The sequence below is a fragment of the Coenobita brevimanus genome, chromosome 86, assembly GCF_032717465.1.
Source record: "Coenobita brevimanus isolate Jiangsu-jjx chromosome 86, ASM3271746v2, whole genome shotgun sequence".
Classification (NCBI taxonomy): Eukaryota; Metazoa; Arthropoda; class Malacostraca; order Decapoda; family Coenobitidae; genus Coenobita; species Coenobita brevimanus.
In genome coordinates, this window is record NC_137039.1 from 21,626,256 (window position 1) to 21,644,982 (window position 18,727).

Here is an 18,727-nt window from a genome sequence, read left to right on the forward strand (position 1 = left end):
GATCCAGTACAGCAGTGCCATGATACTAAATACTGGTACCCTGACAATAGGTTATCTGAGGTACTGATAAGGTTAAACTATGACAGCAGTACCATATACAAAAAATAAAGAAAAAGAAAAGAAAAGAATGCTATAAAAGGAGGTGTCTCATAGATAAAATTTATGGTAACAGCCTAAAAGGTCCATATGAAACTCACAAAACACAGTACAGAAGCAAATAATGTAACTTTTTTCATTCTGAGTTTCAGGCAATTACAAAATACCAGTACAAATAAATTTGGAAACAGAAAATGAGTATATAATGAACACTGACATGATTAGAAAAGAAACCTCATATATACTCCTGATTTAAATGACAAAATAATCTGCTTAATACCCATACTGCTTCTAAGATATGTGTACCAATGAAAAGAACCCCTGGCTCTTCCCTCAGCCCACTAACCATTCCAGCTTGTGAACACGGCAGGAAGGCCATCCTTATACCTTATCATATAATAAACTGGTTACTGATTATGATGTACAATAAAATAAATGGTGTAAACTCAAACACTGTCCTAATTTCCTTGGTCTCATAATTTGCTAACAGAATACTGTAGTTCTGTTAATAATGCACCATTCTGTTAATTACACAGACACATGCATTGAAGGTTCTGGTATGTAAAGTGTTTCATTACAAGGCCGATAAAGTACTCTACGGTACTTAATATTATACACACAAAATTAAAAAAAATACTGATAATTAACAAGAAAGTTTATTTGCAGTTACTGAACGCTATTCCAGAAAGCAATTGCATTGTTGATTGGAATGTTGCAAAACAAAATCTGATTAATTCACCTATTCCCTCTGGGCTATATCGACGCACAGACAGCTTCAGATAGTAACTCTCTGTCCACGACTGTCCTTGAAGAAGTGGGGAACTAGATCATATATCTACGCTAGAGATAACAGACATCTCGACTTACAGACTGTGAGCCACCTCATAAGTTTTCTCTGCACCACCTACCTGTGAAATCCTCAAAAAGGGTGTGGGCATTTTGGGTAGATCTAAATCTTCTATAAGTACTTATTTCTGGACCATCACCCAACTGGAACAGCTGATCTCATGACTTCCTAGGCATGGATGACAGGCCCAACAGACGTAAACATCTGCGGACGTCACGACAACTAAAACAAAACAGTGAGGGGAAGCGCTGCCAGGCCACCCTCTTCGCTACTATTTCAATTTTAGAGAGTTTAGATAGAAATTATAAACTTAAAATATGCTTGGAAATCCATTTGGTTCCGTACTGAATTCACCGCAATCATACTTTATGCAAACATGGGTTTTAAATGCATAATAGGCTTCCGTCTGGGTAAGTAATGCGCTGTTGTGGTTCCCGTATGTATTGCCATAATCATTTCTTCACAATACATCTGAACCATGGCAAAATAATGGTCTTGTCACATTGTTCGCTCTAATCCGGATTCAAGATAAGAGTTCTCGTATGTCTCGTAGCAGCTGTAACCATGGCAACCATGTCAACAACGCGGAAGCTTAACAGAGGACATGTCGCTGGACAAAAAGTTAACAGAAGTTTTCACATTTTTCCAAGACAAAGACAAAAATGTTGTTTCCGTCCAAGACATACCGACAATTATTCGGACCCTAGGTAAGAACTGATACAGAAAAATACCCATATATATTTCACATTTTCAGGAAGGGTAGACCTAAATTGTTGTTTGACACTGAAAGAGGTGATGGTGATAAGACGGCTGAAGGTGGTTTAGGTGGGCATTATTATTGGTAATGTTAAAGCTTCACCTACCTATAATTAATGATTTGACAACTGGAATGCCAAAACATGTTACATCCTAGTGTGGTACATTGCTTACGCCAGGCGATTTTATTAAACTTACAATCTCCCATAGTGATGGGATTACGATGTTCTGCCATAAGGCAGTATTCACGTGGGCTTAGGACTGTCTGACACATCTTCTAGACTCTGGTTGTGTGTGTGTGTGTGTGTGTGTGTGTGTGTGTGTGTGTGTGTGTGTGTGTGTGTGCTTTAAGTCATAGGCTATTTCATGGATCTGAATGAAACTTTCCAGGTGAGTTTCATTGGTTACTGAGAAGGTTTTTCTATATTCAATTTTGAAATCACGCCAAATAAGATATTCTCTGAAACAGTGAGAGTTGGGCAGATATGGCTTTGATATCTTAGTGCATTGTGTACAATGGACTTGCACCCGTAATGCGGTATTTGGGGAGTGTGACCCCCCCCCCTAATGATTCTTGGGGGTTCAGCTCCCCTCCCAAAAATGTAAACTATCAGGAACAGGGGAAAGTAATAACATGGATCTCAGGGAAACTTTTCAGGTCACTTCGTCTGGGTCCTTAATGTCTTCCATTATATAAAATTTTCCAACTTTATTTTTAAGGTCAGACCCCATCACCAAATTAAAACATCTCAGACGTAGTCACAGGAGAGCAGATATGACTTGCTATCTTAATACAAATTGTACAATACACTCCCATCCATAATGCGATACATGGGGAGCGTGATCCCCCCAGTGATTCTTGGTGGGGGGGGCAGCCCCCTCCCAAGGATAAAAGTGAACAGAAGTAGGGGAAAGTGAGCGACCGGATTTCAACGAAATTTCTCAGGTTACTTCACCTGGTTCCTTGATAGTGCTATCCAGTATATGGTTTTCCACCATTATTTTTAGGGGGGTCAGCCCCCTTTCACCAAATCAAAACTTCTCAGAAGTAGTGAAAGGAGAGCAGATGTGGCTTTGACATCTTAATACAAGTTGAACAATGCACTCTCATCCGCAATGCGATACTTGTGGAGTGCGATCCCCCCCCCCATGATTTTTATGGGAGTTCAGCCCCCTCTTAAAAATAAAAACTATCAGAAACAGAGGAAAGATTTAATTCAAACTTCCCAGGTGACTTCATCTGGTTACTCCGAACGTCCTCCACTTTTCCAATCATTTTTTTTAGGGGGGCCAGCACTCCCTTACCAAATTTAACATTCTCAGAAATAGTGAAAGGAGGCCAGATGTGGCTTTGATACCTTAGTACATGTTGTACAATGGACTCCCATACGAAACGCTATATTTTGGATGCGTGGCCTCCCAGTGATTTTTGGGAGCTCAGCCCCCGTCCCAAAAATAAAATGATTAGACATAAATGATTTTGAGCACATGGATTAATTTTAACCGGTATACATATCGCTGGATTGGGTATGCAGTTTCCAGGTTTTCTTTCAATGTACAGGAAGAAACTGTACATATTTTTTATTTATGTTTTTGATGTGGACATAATTTCTATATATTATATATAAGAGTATACTGTAACTAATCAGGGGCGTAGCTAGACATTTGGGGGCCGGGGGGGCTTTGCTCCTTGAGGGGCCCTCCAAAATCTGGTAAGGTTTGATACAGAATTTACAGAACCCTCTTGTATTATTACTGTTGCCTTATATCCATTACGCGAATAAATAAACAATTATTAAAACATTGTAACCAACACATTAACTAAAATGAAAGCATGAGAATTTACCTCAGTGTAAATGATCAAGGTGTTACACACAAGTAAAACATAAATTGCCTCAAGTATCCCGAAACCTCGGAAGCCATGAAGAGCATTCCGGAAACTTCCACAATTTTTCATTAGCATCCATTGGGCTAAATTTTCTAAGGCATAAATATGTTTTAGTGTAGGTGGTGGCGACCATCATCCACTCACTTGATGTAGTGCTGCCTACTTCTTCCTTAGCCTTTATCATTCTTTTTCTGTGCCTGCCCTCCTCTCTTCCCATTTCTCCCATCTTTCCTGTCACTTCTTATTACTTTTCTCTCCTTTTCGGGTGGCTTTACATTGAGTGACAAGCCAAATGGTTTCCTGTAAGCCAAGAAACCATTTACAACGCTGGGTGGTAACCATAGAGGTAGGATTAGGGTAGAGTCGGCGTGAGAAGGCTCCGGTGAAGCCAGAGAACTGTCAAACGGCCATATTGGTCAAGTCAAGAGGTCACGGCAACACCTACTTGACGAAGAAGATTGCTGTGCACTCCTACCTCTATGGCTGTGCCCATAGAGGTAACAGTCCTAATCCTACCTCCGTGGGTGTGGCCATGAGATTATTAAGCCTTTAATACCTCCAGCTGTGTGTCCACCTGGTATTCTTCAGGGAGAATGCCAGAAACAAAGTAGACTTCATTCTACCTCTGGTTTTAGTTGTAGTTCAGCTGTGGGTGTGAGACGTTCTGTCCTAAGTTGTATCTCACCATCAAATAACCTAAGACTCCAAAAATGCCCACCACCTGTGCCGCATTTGGGTGTAATGAAAGAGGAGATAAGAAATCTGACCCATCCATTACATTTCACCGGTGAGTATCTTTAGAGTGAATTATAATTTGTAAGTGTACATTATGTATATGACTGGAGTTAGTAAAGTCAAGCTGAATATTATATAGAATAATAGATATAAACTTTTTTCATAATGTGCTGATGTATATTATTTTAAATCATCTATCTGTCTTCCATCCTTCATTTTACCATATATTCTTAAATGGTTCCTTTTTTTTCATTCATTAACTACTTTCTTTTCTCCTTCCATTCATAACCTACTTTCTTCCTCATTTTTTCTGTTTGCAACTAAGAAAACACTCGCACCTGGTCAGCGGAACCAAGTCAGACAGCTGTTGAAGGGGTCGCCGCCATGTTGGTCGAGTCAGGTCTGTTGGCCTCATTCTGACCTACCCGTGGTTAATCCCTTATGCCGCCTCTACCTACTCCTACCTCTATGATGGTAACCATGTAACCAAACCATACGTGCTCCCTACGTGTCAACAAGTGGGTTGGTGGAGGGTTAGTGCCCCTCCCCGTAAAACAAATAACTCGAAGTCAAATGGCCACCCCTTACGGGATTATGGCGTCTGGCGATAGATAGATAACTATATTCATAATATAAATGCCTAAAATTATCACTTACTTAAGTATATATGGAAGATTCACCGTAAAATACTCAGAAACGTAAGAAAATTGGTGACAAAAAATAACCTATAATTGTACAAATAACCTGCCCGCAGTGGCGTACCGCGGGGGGGGGGGATGCCGTCATGGCCCCCTCCACCTTGTGCAATATATATATATATATATATATATATATATATATATATATATATATATATATATATATATATATATATGAGCCTCTGTAGTACAGTGGTAAAGTGTGTGTTTTCGTACACTGAAGAACGAGGGTTCGCGCCCCGCCAGGGTAATAAACTTTGGGAGCGTTCTTCTGGCCATGTACTGCATTGGCGGACATAAGGGGTGAATTGGTTGAACCAGTGTCGCATACTATAAAGTATAATTGCACTCAGTCGGCTTGCCGGGCCGATTACACTTGGTTCACACACTACACACACGTCCAAAACCACTCCAACACTACAATCACACTCACAAGCACTTCTTACCCTACATACAATCTCTACCAGACAGCCTAAGCCACTTAGTAGAGATACATTGGCTGTATAGTCCCCACTTCGGTCGGGATAGGCCGGTCCTGCAGTGGATACTCAAAAGGCTGATATATGTATATATATATATATATATATATATATATATATATATATATATATATATATATATCTAGGCTGCTTCCCCCAAGGAAAGGGAGGTAGCCGAGACAGGACGACACACTTCCCATTTACTCATCCATTCAAACACATTCATTCGCATCTTAGCCCCAAAGAAGAGAAAGGACAGATCCTCACCGCACCACACCACACAAGGGTCAACTGCGCGATGCAATCAGTGACATCTGCAGCAGGGCCCGACAGTAGAACTGGTTTACCCCTGCCACATCATAACAGACTCATCCCCTTACCCGCACCTGACCTGAAATAGCTGATCAGACCAAATGCGGGAGAATATCCCCTCAGGGCTGTGTCATCACTTATTCATTCACAATTTCTCTCCATTTATTTCTGTCACGCACAGCCACTCTTCCTTGCTCAACAGACATCCCTCTCGCGTCCAGCGCTCTCTTCACACTGTCCATCCTTCCTATTCGTGGTCTTCCTCTCAGCCTTACATCTCTCACATCAGATCTAGTTATCTTTTTCACCAATCGCTCATTATCCATTCTCTCCATATGCCCAAACCATCACAACACCCTCTGCTCAGCTCTACCAGCCATCTCCCGAACAACTCCAGTTCTCCTTCGCACTTCATCATTCCGCACTCGATCCATACACGTCACTCCACACATACTCCTCAGACACCTCATCTCCATTACATTCAATCTTTTCCTCTCTGCTACACCCATATTCCATGTTTCAGCCCCATATAATGCAGTCGGTACCACAACACCCTCATACAGCCTTCTCTTTACATCCATTCTAAGCGAACGACATCTAAACACTTTTTTCATTCCTCCCAGCACCTTTCCTACTTCATTTATTCTAAACTTCACTTCTGCATCTATTCTTCCATCCACAGCAACATGTGTCCCTAGATATTTAAAACACTCTACCTCCTCAAGCAACTCGCCATTCAAAACTATATTCATCCCCCTACCATCTACCAACCTCGTACACTTCATCACTTTACTCTTATTCTCATTTACTTTCAATTTCCTCCTTTCACATACCCTTCCAAACTCCTCTACCAACTGTCTCAATCTCTCCTCTGAATCAGCCACCAGTGCAGTAACATCTGCAAACAGCAGCTGCTTCAGATTCCACTCTCCACCATCAACATTCACCAGACTCAGACCTCCACCTAAAACTCTTGCATTCACCTCCCTTACAACACCATCCATGTAAATATTAAACAACCAAGGCGACATCACACATCCCTGTCGCAGCCCCACTCTCACAGGAAACCAATCACTCACAGCATTTCCCACTCTTACACACGCTCTACTATTTGCATAAAAACTTTTCACCCCTTTTAGTAACCTACCATCAAGTCCATACAATCTTAAAACAGTCCACAATGCCTCCCTGTCAATTCTATCATATGCTTTCTCTAAATCTATAAATGCCCAAAGCACATCCTTGCCTTCGCTAAATACTTTTCACACACTTGTCTCACCGCAAACACCTGATCCACGCATCCCCTCCCTCTCCTAAAGCCACACTGCTCATCACCAATCACTCCCTCTGTACCCTCTCTAACTCTCATAATTAACACTCTACCAAACACCTTACCTACAACACTCAACAGACTTATACCCCTAAAGCTAGTACATTCATACTTATCACCCTTGCCTTTAAACAACGGGACCACACAAGCACTTGCCCAGTCAACTGGCACCATACCTTTCACAAAGTACACATTCAACAATCTTACTAACCAGTCAACAATAGTCACTCCACCACCCTTCAGGCATTCCACAGCACACCCATCCATACCTGCAGCTTTCCCTGTTTTCATCTCCTTTACTGCCTTCTCCACTTCCTCCTTCGTGATCAAAGAATCATTCAACTCTCCCAATACATTTATTCCTTGCACCCTTCCATCCACCACAATCTCAGCCACCCTTTCCTCCTCTACATTTAACAATCTTTCAAAATACTCTGCCCATCTCTTCCTTACTGCATCCATCTCAGTTAACATCCTTCCATCCTCTGCTTTTACTCGTTCTTCCTTCCCAGACTCTCCCTTTCGCACCCTTTTCACCTCCTTCCAAAACATTTTCTTATTCTGTTGAAAATTCTCTGTCAGCCGCCTACCCCACCTCTCATCTGCTGCCACTTTAGCATCATGCACAGCCCTTCTCGCCCTATTCCTCTTTTCCTTAAACTTCTCATATGACATCTCATCCTTCCTCTGCAGCCACACTTCATATGCACGTCTCTTCTCAGCCACAGCCATACTTACTTCCTCGCACCACCATTCACTTTCTTTTCTTACACCACCACTCACACGTCTCACACCACACACCTGTTCTGCATGCCCCACCACAGCACTCTTAAATAACTGCCATTCCTCATCCACACTGCCATTTTCCCGATCTTTCACTGCGTTCCACTCATCTTTCAATTTCTCCTGATACTCTATCTTTTTCTCTCTTTTATCCAACTCACTCACTTTCAAAACCTCCCTGCCACACCTAACCCTCCTAGCTCTCACCCATCTCTTACCTACTCTTAACTTTCCCTCCACCAGGTAGTGGTCAGACATACCTCCACCCTCCCCTCTCAGAACTCTCACATCCAACAATCTTCCTATTACATTCCTAGACACAACCACATAGTCCATCAAAGCTCTATCAACAACCCTTCCACCCTCCTGTCTCACCCTGTATACTTATAAATATCTTTCTTCTCAAACAGCGTATTTCCAATCACCATCTCTCGCTCAACACACATCGCTATCATTCGCTCCCCATTTTCATTTCTTCTAGGCACACCATGCATACCAACTACACCTTCAACTGCTACATTTCCCACTCTAGCATTCAGATCTCCCATCATTACCACATTCACATTCGCTCCAAAACTCTGCAGACACTCATCAACATCATTCCAGAAAGACTCCCTCTCTTCTTCATCCCTTTCACTACCAGGCCCATATGCACTCACAAACACCCACAACTCACGTTTAAATTTCGCTTTCACCCACATCAGTCTCGATGACACCTCCTTCCATTCAATCACACACTGCTGTACTTCCGGAGTCACTAACAAGGCCACACCTTCTCTTGCCCTTCCTCTATCAACACCTGACAATCTTCCATTCACACTTTCAAACATAGACTCACCCTTCCCTTTCATCTTCGTTTCACTCAAAGCTAACACATCCAACTTTCTTCTCACAAACATTCTCCCAATCTCCTCCCTTTTAGCCTCAATCGTACTACATCCACGCACATTCATAGACCCAATCTTCAGGGTACGGGGATAACTCCATTCCCCATCCCTTTCTCTGGCCTGTCTCTTTTTAGGAACTAAAACACAGAGGAGGGGGTCCCAAGTCTTCTCACCCCGCCCCTTTTAGTCGCCTTTTACGACGCGCAGGGAATACGGTGGCAGTATTCTTCCTAACACAACCTGGCCGCAGAGTAGTAGTACCACCCCACAGTGCGGCCAGATTGTGTCCACTATTCCTGTCTATTCTGCTGAAGCTTTATAAAACAAATGTGAGCATTTGAATTTTAACAGTTTAAGGTTATTGAAGAGACTGAATCATAACTCACTGGCACAGAGTACTTAAAAATTACTTTAGAATATGCTATATTTATGTCTTATACCCATTCCATATGGCCTCAAAATGATTATAAAATTGGCCAAAATGAAAAATTTTCTCTGGGAGGGGGGCTTACAGCGTCCCCCCCCCCAACCCCTCAGCTGTACGGGCTTGCTGCGCTCGCCAAAGTCATGGGCTACAGTTAAAAAGATAAAAAAGCCCCCCTCTCCTCTCTTCAACTTTCTGGGTACGCCACTGCCTGCCAGATACCGTGTTTCCTTTGATTTTTTTGTGCAAATATATGTTTTTTACTTAGACTGCGATATATTTCTGTGTTATCTAAAAACTGAAGGGTCCATATGGGGCCCCGCTTTACTGGGGGCCCGGGGAAAGTTACCAAACAGTACCCCCCCCCCCGTCCCCCCGTTGGCTACGCCACTGATTGCAATAGCCCATATCATGGTCAGTGCATTATCAGACCTGGGAGGAAGAGTGGTAGCTTGAATTAATCTTCCCTATGCTGATGAAGTACAAATAGGAAAAGGGTGTCTATACTGAGTGATGCGTGTGAAAGTGAATATTGCAATGACTGTGTGTGTGTGTGTGTGTGTGTGTGTGTGTGTGTGTGTGTGTGTGTGTGTGTGTGTGTGTGTGTGTGTGTGTGTGTGTTCTTACCTAATTGTTCTTACCTAATTGTATCTTTACAGGAATGAGTCAAGCTCGTACTGTCCCGTGTCTTAAACCATATTTATCGTACATATCCTTAAATTTGTGAATTGTTTTGGCACACACTATTTCATTCGGTAGTGCATTCCATTGATCAATTACTCTGTTTGGAAAACTGAATTTCCTTACGTCTTTATCACCTCTCTTCTTATGCAATTTTTTGCGGTGTCCTCTTGCCGATGCTTCTCCATATGTTAAGTAATCATTTATGTCTATTTTCTCCTTTCCTGATATGCACTTACTGTATATAGCATTATCATGTCACCTCTTTTCCTTCTCTCCTGTAGTGTTGGTAGATTCAGTTTATTTAGTGTTTCTTCGTAGCTTAGGTCCCTTAAGCTTGGTATCCATCTTGTAGCGGCCCTTTGAACTTTTTCAATCTTGTCTACAGTATATGCTTTTTGAGATGAGGACTCCAGACTACTGATGCATATTCCAGGGTTGGTCTAATGAATGATGTTATTATCGTTCTTAGCATGTCTTCATTTATGTATGTGAATGCTATTCTCATATTTGCAAGCAGTGTATACATGTTCCGTACCTTCTCGCTGATGTGGTCAGCCGGAGATAGTCTGTTATTGATAATCACACCTAGGTCTTTCTCTCTTTCTGATGTGTATAGGGTTTTATTTCCTAACTTATAATCCCAATCAGGTCTTTTTCCACTTTTACCAAACTTGATTACATGACACTTGTCCACATTGAATTCCATTTGCCATGTACTACTCCATTCATGAAGTTTATTTAATTCTTCTTGTAGCTCCCTACAAGAGTCTGTGCTAGTAATTCTCCTTTGTATTTTTGCATCATCTGCAAACATATTCAGATAGCTCTCATTTCCAGTGTTGCTGTTTATATCATTTATATACACCAAAAACATGATTGGTGCCAGCACTGAACCCTGTGGTACTCCACTAGTCACTTCTTTCCATGATGAGTAGTTTCCTCTTAGTACTGTCCTCATTTCTCTTTTTATGAGAAAGTCTTGCATCCAACAAAACAGTTTGCCTCGAATTCCTCCTTGATGGTACAGTTTCCATAAAAGTCTTTGGTGTGGTACTGTGTCAAAAGCTTTCTTGAAATCTAAATAGATACTGTCCACCCATCCTTCCCTTTCCTGTATTGTGTTTGTTACTCTGTCATAGTGTGTGTGTGTGTGTGTGTGTGTGTGTGTGTGTGTGTGTGTGTGTGTGTGTGTGTGTGTGTGTGTGTGTGTGTGTGTGTGTGTGTGTGTGTGTGTGTGTGTGTGTGTGTGTGTGTGTGTGTGTGTGTGTGTGTGTGTGTGTGTGTGTGTGTGTGTGTGTGTATCAGTTACTGGTATGAATTAACAGGGTTCGAACATGTACAAGCATATAGAACGATGTATTACCAACATTCAGTCTGAACACGATATCAACACGATCCCGTATATGTGAATAAACCTTAGTCTCATGGCGCATGCAGGGACGCTAAGAACATGCTACTTGTGATACCCAGTAACTCCACTACAAGAAAATATTAACGAGCAATATCTAAATCATCGTTAGAGTGAGGCAAAGATGTGTTATGTCCCCATGGCTGTTCAGTATATATAGATTTATGGATGGAGTTATGAGAGGTAAAAGCATGAGTCATGGAAAGGGCGATGAGGACAGTAATACATGGTGAAGAGTAGAGTATCTGAATTCTGATGTACACAAATGATGTGCTGAATGCTAATACTGAATAACAGCTTTGCGGATTAGCACGTAGTTTTTTTTTAATGGCTGTGAGTGTCACGCTTTGAAAGTAAATGTAAATAAGAGAAAAGCGATGGTTTTGGAGGAAAGAAGTATGATGTGCTGGTGAATGGCGAGAAACTTGAATTAGTGTGGGAGCTTAGGGAGGGTGGTAGAAATGACAGGTAAATGTGCAAACCAAATGACAGAGGGAAGGAAAGTAGTTGGTGCTATGAAGACTTTGATGAGAAACGGAGGTCTGAGTCTGACAGTTGCAAAGGGGACTCCGTGATTAAACTGAACGCCCATACTAACACAGGTGTGAGACTTTGGTAGGACGTGAAAATCAGAAGTTAAGAATTAGAGCAGTGGATATGGGATTACTGAGAAATATGTTTGGGATGCAGAGAGTGTATAGGATAAGAAATAATGCTAGAGACATGGAGTAAAGAAACCTGTGGGCAATAGAGTTGAAGAAAGTGTGCTTGTGGATTGTATGGTCTTATGGAATGTGTATGAATAAGGAGATGAAAAGGTAGTGTACAGTACCTGAGTTTGGTGAAGGGAGGAGGCGTTGTGAGTCAAGAAGAAGGTGGATAAATCTGTTGAATAAGTGTGTGAGAAAACAAGATATGGAAATGAGGAGGCCAAAGAACTGACAAGGGATCAAGCTGGTGGATGAATTGAGAACGGAGGACCGCATAAACCATAAGGGTTTGGCACCGCTTTTTACCTTGAAAGTCGTCGGACTGACTCTTGTCCAGTATGAAGCAAATGTCTGTGAATGGTTATGTCCGTGGGGTAGTTATGATTTCAGGGACTATAGTAATGAGTAAATGAGTGTGTGGCCCATTTCGCCTGCCATGCCGCTGATTAATTCTCCCTATATGTATCACATTTTTATTCTGTCTCTCCTGTCTCTTGCTTTCTGGAGTCTGTCTCATCTTACCTGCAGGTGGAAAAGAAGAAGGATGATGATGATGATGATGATGTTGAATATCTTAATATTAACTGCTAAAGAAGAGGTCCTAAGATCACGAAAATACGGTCTACGTGTTGAAGCTCCCATCCCATATACAGGTTTGCTATGTCCTTTGCTGTGGGGCTTTAGTACGCCTGAACAACCTCACCTGCACTTATTAGAATAAAAGATAAAGTAGGCATTTCTCGGCCAAAGGGAGAAAAAGAAAGTTTAGATTTGTCACTGGACTGTAGGAGACATTATGGCAGACTTAGTTATCGTTGTCAATCATCCCCAGTAGTACACCAGCCACTGCTGCTGGTGTTATATCCAAGCCCACAACTGTACTAATGGGAGAACAAATAAGAAAAATATCAAGGTGGGGGCCGACGCTTTAAGGCGGTTAGCTGCGGTGCTCATCTCCTTAAATAAGGCCTTTACGCCTGTGGCGAGTTATGTACTCATTACCCTGGGACTTTCCTCTGTCTTCATCTACCCTACTCTATCCTATATTGACAGGGTTGGTGCCAAGTGAGGTGGAGATGAGGAAGACAGTGGCAGCCATGGTGGGAGAGGAGAGCAATGACACTGTACATCTGGCAGCATTCCTCACCATTGCAAAGAAACTGCTGCTCGATAGACGGTAAGATAGCTTCCCCTCCGCCCAGTCTCTCTTTGTAAGGGGGACTGTCAGTATTTCCTTAGCCAGTCACAGCATGCCTTGTTATTCTAAATCATTGTCTCGAAGATTTTGCAGCATCTCTTCCGTAACGATTTATTCTGCACATTAACTTCACAAAAGATGGTGAACATTCACAAGGGAATGCAGGATGGTTTCCACACAACCACAGTACACTAACATTTATCTGTACAAATTGCCATGATGAAAATAATGAACATACAAGAATATGGGATCCCTAAACTTTTATCTTTACGTGGTTTAACGTTACCTTATAAAACCTTTAAAAATGCCTTAAGCATAAAAATAAATAAAGAAAGAAATAACAAGGATTCAAAAGAAAAATAAAAAAGAAAAAGGTATTTGGGAGAATTGGACCAAGGAGCCTTTGTGGTAAGTTCGAAGTGAATTAGTGAAAAAAAAGAAAGTTCCACCAAATGTTGTATCGTTCAAAAGAAAAAGAAGAAGAAAAAAAAAAAGAAGGGATGACGAAGACGAAGAGAGAAACTCGAGCAGCTAAATAATGGTGTGCGGACCTAAATATCCTTTTTTTATGTCAGTGATGCAAACTAGGACGATATTAATATTACTTATATAGGAAATTTTCAAGGCTCAGGTTGAGGAATTAGGAAGCAACCTTTATTACCTAGAATACAACCCAAAATAATAACGGGAGTCCATGATGCTGACGACAACCGACTGTATACACACGCTTGTCTTATCTCACCGAATAAAAAGTCATTACACTGGATTTAATGCCTTCACGACCATGACATAGTTGGCCATTTATTCTGCCAACCACCAGACTTTTTTTTTTTTTTTTTTTTTTTTTTACACACCGCCGCTCGCGGGGAAAAAGGTTAGGTTTTAAGTGGCTCGTGCGCTCCTCTGTGTGTGTGTGTGTGTGTGTGTGTGTGTGTGTGGCTGTCTGTCTGTCCGTCCTTCTGTCTGTGTGTGTGTGTGTGTGTGTGTGTGTGTGTGTGTGTGTGTGTGTGTGTGTGTGTGTGTGTGTGTGTGTGCAGCACAACCGAAACCGGAAAAACGATTTCTATGAAACTGGGCAGGATGGTTGTAACTGGGACACAGATGGCCCGTTCCAATTTCATGTCGAATGACGTTTTCTAAAGGAGTGTTTTGACCTCTAATTGTTGCCACTGTTTCCTGGAGCAAACTGCCCGACAGTGAAGCATTTGCTCCTGGGTCGACGCATAAATCGTCGGTTTCGAGCAAAGCGAAGCGCTGTTCAGAAATGGCTCTTATTTGAGCAAGTGCTGAGCAGCACGATAGGGCCGTGAAACTCCTGTAAGATAATCTGATACGTTATCGAAGTCACCATCTTGATCAGGGGAAGTACTCGTAAAAGACCTTAACCACCGTCTATGAAAAAACAAGTGTCCAAGCAGATAATTATTATCACGAAACATTTTTTGTCGTGCATGCAGGTTGTCATTCAGTGTAGTTTGGTTGATAAATGTTTCTTGCCTGTATGAGGTAACATCAAATTATAAGCAAGTGGTCTTATACGGAACTTAGCTTCAAGAAAGTTTTAAAAACTGTCCACTGTATCACACAAATCTTGTTGTGTAAGTGTATTGTTATCTAACTAGTTTCTAAGCACGCTGTACAAGTAGTACAATCAGCTAAGAAAGTAGTATAATCAGCTATGAAAGTAGTATAATCAGCTAATAAGGTAGTATAATCAGCTAAGAAAGTAGTATGATCAGCTAAGAAAGTTTAATAGCATCTCCTTGACCAGTATAAACAAAGACAAAACACAGTTACTACTTTTTGCATGTCTTTTGAGCCACCTACGAATGTGTGAATATTAAGGAAAAATAAGAGGCGTTAAAAAGATATTAATGTGAAAGTCAAAACAAGTCGTATGAAAGAGTTACAAAGTCTACTGAGATGTCTAGGAAAAGGGCCGAAAAGTATGGCTGATTATCCACCCTGATTCACAAACACAGTCCCGTCTCGTCGTGAGTAACATTTATCTATTTATTTGTTTATTTATTTCCAGGAAGAATAAGATACATACAAAGATTCTGTGTTTTTTTCTTCTCCTTTGGAAAATAAAGCATAGTTGCAGGAGGCAAGAAAATTGTCATCTGTGTGTGTGTGTGTGTGTGTGTGTGTGTGTGTGTGTGTGTGTGTGTGTGTGTGTGTGTGTGTGTGTGTGTGTGTGTGTGTGTGTGTGTGTGTGTGTGTGTGTCTGTCTGTCTGTGTGTGTGTGTGTGTGTGTGTGTGTGTGTGTGTGTGTGTGTGTGTGTGTGTGTGTGTGTGTGTGTGTGTGTGTGTGTGTGTGTGTGTGTGTGTGTGTGTGTTTTTCAAAGAGTACACATAGTATTAGAGGCTTTGTGACGCCTCTTCTTTAGCGATTGTTTTCCTGTACATTAACATTCTTTTATATGTTATTTATATCCTTCTAATACCGACGTAGTATTCATTAATCAAACAGGCGAGGACAGTGAGATGTATCGTGCAAAATTAATCGCTAAGGAAGAGGCATTAAGACATCTCCAAAGCCACAAATGCAAACCTAAGGCGGATTTTTTTGCCTGTCTTGGTGTTGTGTAGGTTCCCGGGCAGCAGTAAGGAGGAGCTGAGTCGCGCCCTTGCTGTGTTGGCCAGGGAGGGGCGGGCATATCTGGCTGAGGTGCACCCATTGCCTGACGCTGCGGCAAAGTCAGGCAGTGTGTATGGCGAGGGGAAGAAGACTGTGGTGTGTATTCCCCCCCCCCCCTCTCTCTCTCTCATTATGTATATACTGTCCAGTTGAGTTCTTATGTTCTTGTTACAAATGCTTGTACTGCATTTGTGTGCACAGAGGGATTGTTTAAGTAACACAACAGCCTGCCACTGTTTGTAAAGTTGTTTTAAGGCCGTTCAGCCAAAAGTACAATGCTACGATTTTCAATACTTATATTTGTTGTCATAATGTATTCAGAGTGCCACCCATTGTAACACGTACATGTGAGTTTAACTGTACCGTATGCTCTGTTGTGCATTTATGCATTCCGGTAATGTTATATTGTTAGAAGTTATAGATCCGCAGTGGCGACTGCAGCTGTGGCTGTCTGGTTCAAAGATGAAATGATGACCCGCCTTTGCCAACACAGTCCCTATACTATATCTGAATGATGACCTGCCCAGGTCACATACAACTGTTACCTGGCTCTACCTGGTCTATTATATTAGAAAAAAAAAAAAAAAAAGTGCAGCCTGTAAATTAAGAATTATGTTGTTTGAACCATTTTGTCAGGTTTCATATTAAGTTATTCTTTTACTGTGACAGCTGGGTGTGTGGCGAGAACCTAACATGCTATGCACTCCACCAATCACTTTCCTCAGCCTAGACTGTGTTTACACTTTACACTAAATTTGCACTGTACATAATTCTGTATGTACAATTGACTATTGAAGTATATTTCAGGAAGAAAATGCTTTCTGCTTTATCTCTCAATAAATTATGGTCACGCAGATCAACGGGTGCTCAGTGTAGGGAAGCCAGTGCCTGAACAAAGTACAGTATATCAGCTTTACTGTATAATATCCATTTTGCTCAAGCTTGATGAAGATTTTTTTTTTAATTCATCCACCAATGAAATTACAATGGCAGAAATAAATCCAAATAAGTTTTCCGTATCATTATCAGCTCGTGCTTCACAGCTATAATTAATGCATGTGCTGGGACGACCCAGGTCCAGACAGTGAAGGTCACCACCCACAGTTTGTAGAGCCAGCATTTAACTCCTTCAACCCAAGAGCGTTTTTCTAGTTTTATTCTTGCTATTTCCAGACGATTATACTGGACCTGAGTAGGACCTCTTTTAGTGAATGGTTAATGAGAGCAATATCTAATCCTTGTGGCTACAAGTGTTCTCAGAACTTAATAAAATCGTCCGGAGACAGCAAGAATTCAGTAGAAAATACGTCATGGATTAAAGGGGTTAAAACATTCCCCGCAGTTTGTTCGTATATAATGCCTTCTAATCATTATTTTTAAAGTTAATTATTTTTATTTTGCATTTAGTCTGATCTAGCCTTTTCTTCATTTTGAGTAGTTAAACACCGTACTTCTAGCTTTCATTCATATTTATTTCCTGTAGTTATGTCACACTTATTATCCGTGCATAGTTCCCATTCCCCGTACAACATATTCATCTGCCACGGTGTACTTCATATTTATGCTATGCTTACTTTCCCATACATTTTACACACCCTTTGCTTGTTCTCCTTGCCCTACATATTTTCCACACCCTTTGCTTGTTCTCCTTGCCCTACACATATTCCACATTTTTTGCTTGTTCTCTTTCCCTACATATTTTATACATCCTTTGTTTGTTCTCATTTATTTTCCCGGCCACAGTTCCGTCCAGCAGGGAGTCTAAGCCGTGACGAGATGGCTCGTCTGCTGACGTGCGAGGGTGAGGCGCTCAAGGGCGAGGAGGCCGAGGAGCTGCTTCTGTCCCTGCCCATGAAGGACTCTGACCTGGTGGACCTCGACCAGTACGCCGCACAGCTCGTTCCGCCACCTAGATTCTTCTAACCATCGAACCCCGCACGCCAAAACTGAAAGGCAGATTCTCTGCTGACGCCCCTGAGATACTTCTAAAACCTCCAACTCTGCATACTTAAAATCCACAAACGGATACTCTCCTGGATGTCAAGAGAAAAGAAAGACCAAGAACAAAGTGGAGACAAGGTGAAGTAAGGTGGAGTGGCCTGGCACTCTACTACACTTGTACCCAGTTAAAAAAAAAAAAAAAAAAAGTGGGAGGCAGGGTGGGTGAGTGGGTGAGGGAGGAGGATGAGTCGTGGAAAGAGGAGTTTTTACTGACTCAGGACAGGAATAAGTGGAAATTCTTTTATCGGAGGTACCGCTTCTGAAGACACAAGCCCTGAACACACCCACACACAGACGTTCAATTGGGTGTTCGAGGAAATGGAAGCTTAAGAACAAGGTGGAGAGACAAGGCGAGGATGCTAAGGGATGCTGGTATGTCGTTTGGTGAGTTGTTAATGAGTAAGAACAGAAACGCATCGAATCCTATTATAGCAGCCACTTTATATATATATATATATGTATCAAACTTTGAACACCAAGATCCACAGACGAACACTCAGCTGGACATCCAAAGAAGAGAAGATCGGGAACAGGATGAAGGAACTCTGCGTTAGTCTGGTCAGAGTATAGGCCCCTTACAACTTTATCCTTGATTGTACTGTACAGCTGTTTATGGCACGCTGTTATCTTCTTGTGTGTTATTTATGCAATCTTGTTTTTTTTCTATCTGTCTATCTATCTATCTATTTATCTATCTATCTATCTATCTCACGCACTAAATTCAAGGAGTGATACTAGGGCCGACTTTGCGTAAACTATTTTCTATCGACATGGATCAAATTCTCAAATGGGCCTTGGATAACTGTAGCCCCTTGACGACCGAAAATCGCACCCGTATTCTGCTCAAAAT

At 41.6% G+C, this 18,727-nt stretch overlaps 2 protein-coding genes across 2 annotated transcripts in view; one reads left to right on the forward strand and one right to left on the reverse strand.

Moving 5' to 3' along the window:
* The window catches only part of scat (VPS54 subunit of GARP complex scat), a 127,871-nt gene extending 126,748 nt beyond the window's left edge, over positions 1-1,123 (reverse strand). Inside the window, exon 1 of the mRNA XM_080280659.1 lies at positions 1,005-1,123. The gene's annotated coding sequence lies outside the window, so the exon portion shown is untranslated. The remainder of the gene's footprint in view (positions 1-1,004) is intronic.
* A 424-nt stretch (positions 1,124-1,547) lies between these two features.
* On the forward strand, positions 1,548-17,799 carry LOC145410599 (dynein regulatory complex protein 8-like). Its single transcript, XM_080280713.1, has 4 exons — positions 1,548-1,650; positions 13,091-13,214; positions 15,828-15,972; positions 17,620-17,799. The coding sequence occupies exons 1-4, from the start codon at positions 1,548-1,550 to the stop codon at positions 17,797-17,799; spliced, it is 552 nt and encodes a 183-aa protein (XP_080136839.1).
* Positions 17,800-18,727: the final 928 nt, after the last annotated feature.

Excerpts from the sequence above, each read along its gene's own strand:
- LOC145410599 (XM_080280713.1), top strand. The coding sequence starts at position 1,548 with ATGTCGCTGGACAAAAAGTTAACAGAAGTTTTCACATTTTTCCAAGAC. Across the intron at positions 1,651-13,090 it reads GACAATTATTCGGACCCTAG|GGTTGGTGCCAAGTGAGGTG; the intron begins GTAAGAACTGAT and ends CTATATTGACAG. Across the intron at positions 13,215-15,827 it reads AAACTGCTGCTCGATAGACG|GTTCCCGGGCAGCAGTAAGG; the intron begins GTAAGATAGCTT and ends GGTGTTGTGTAG.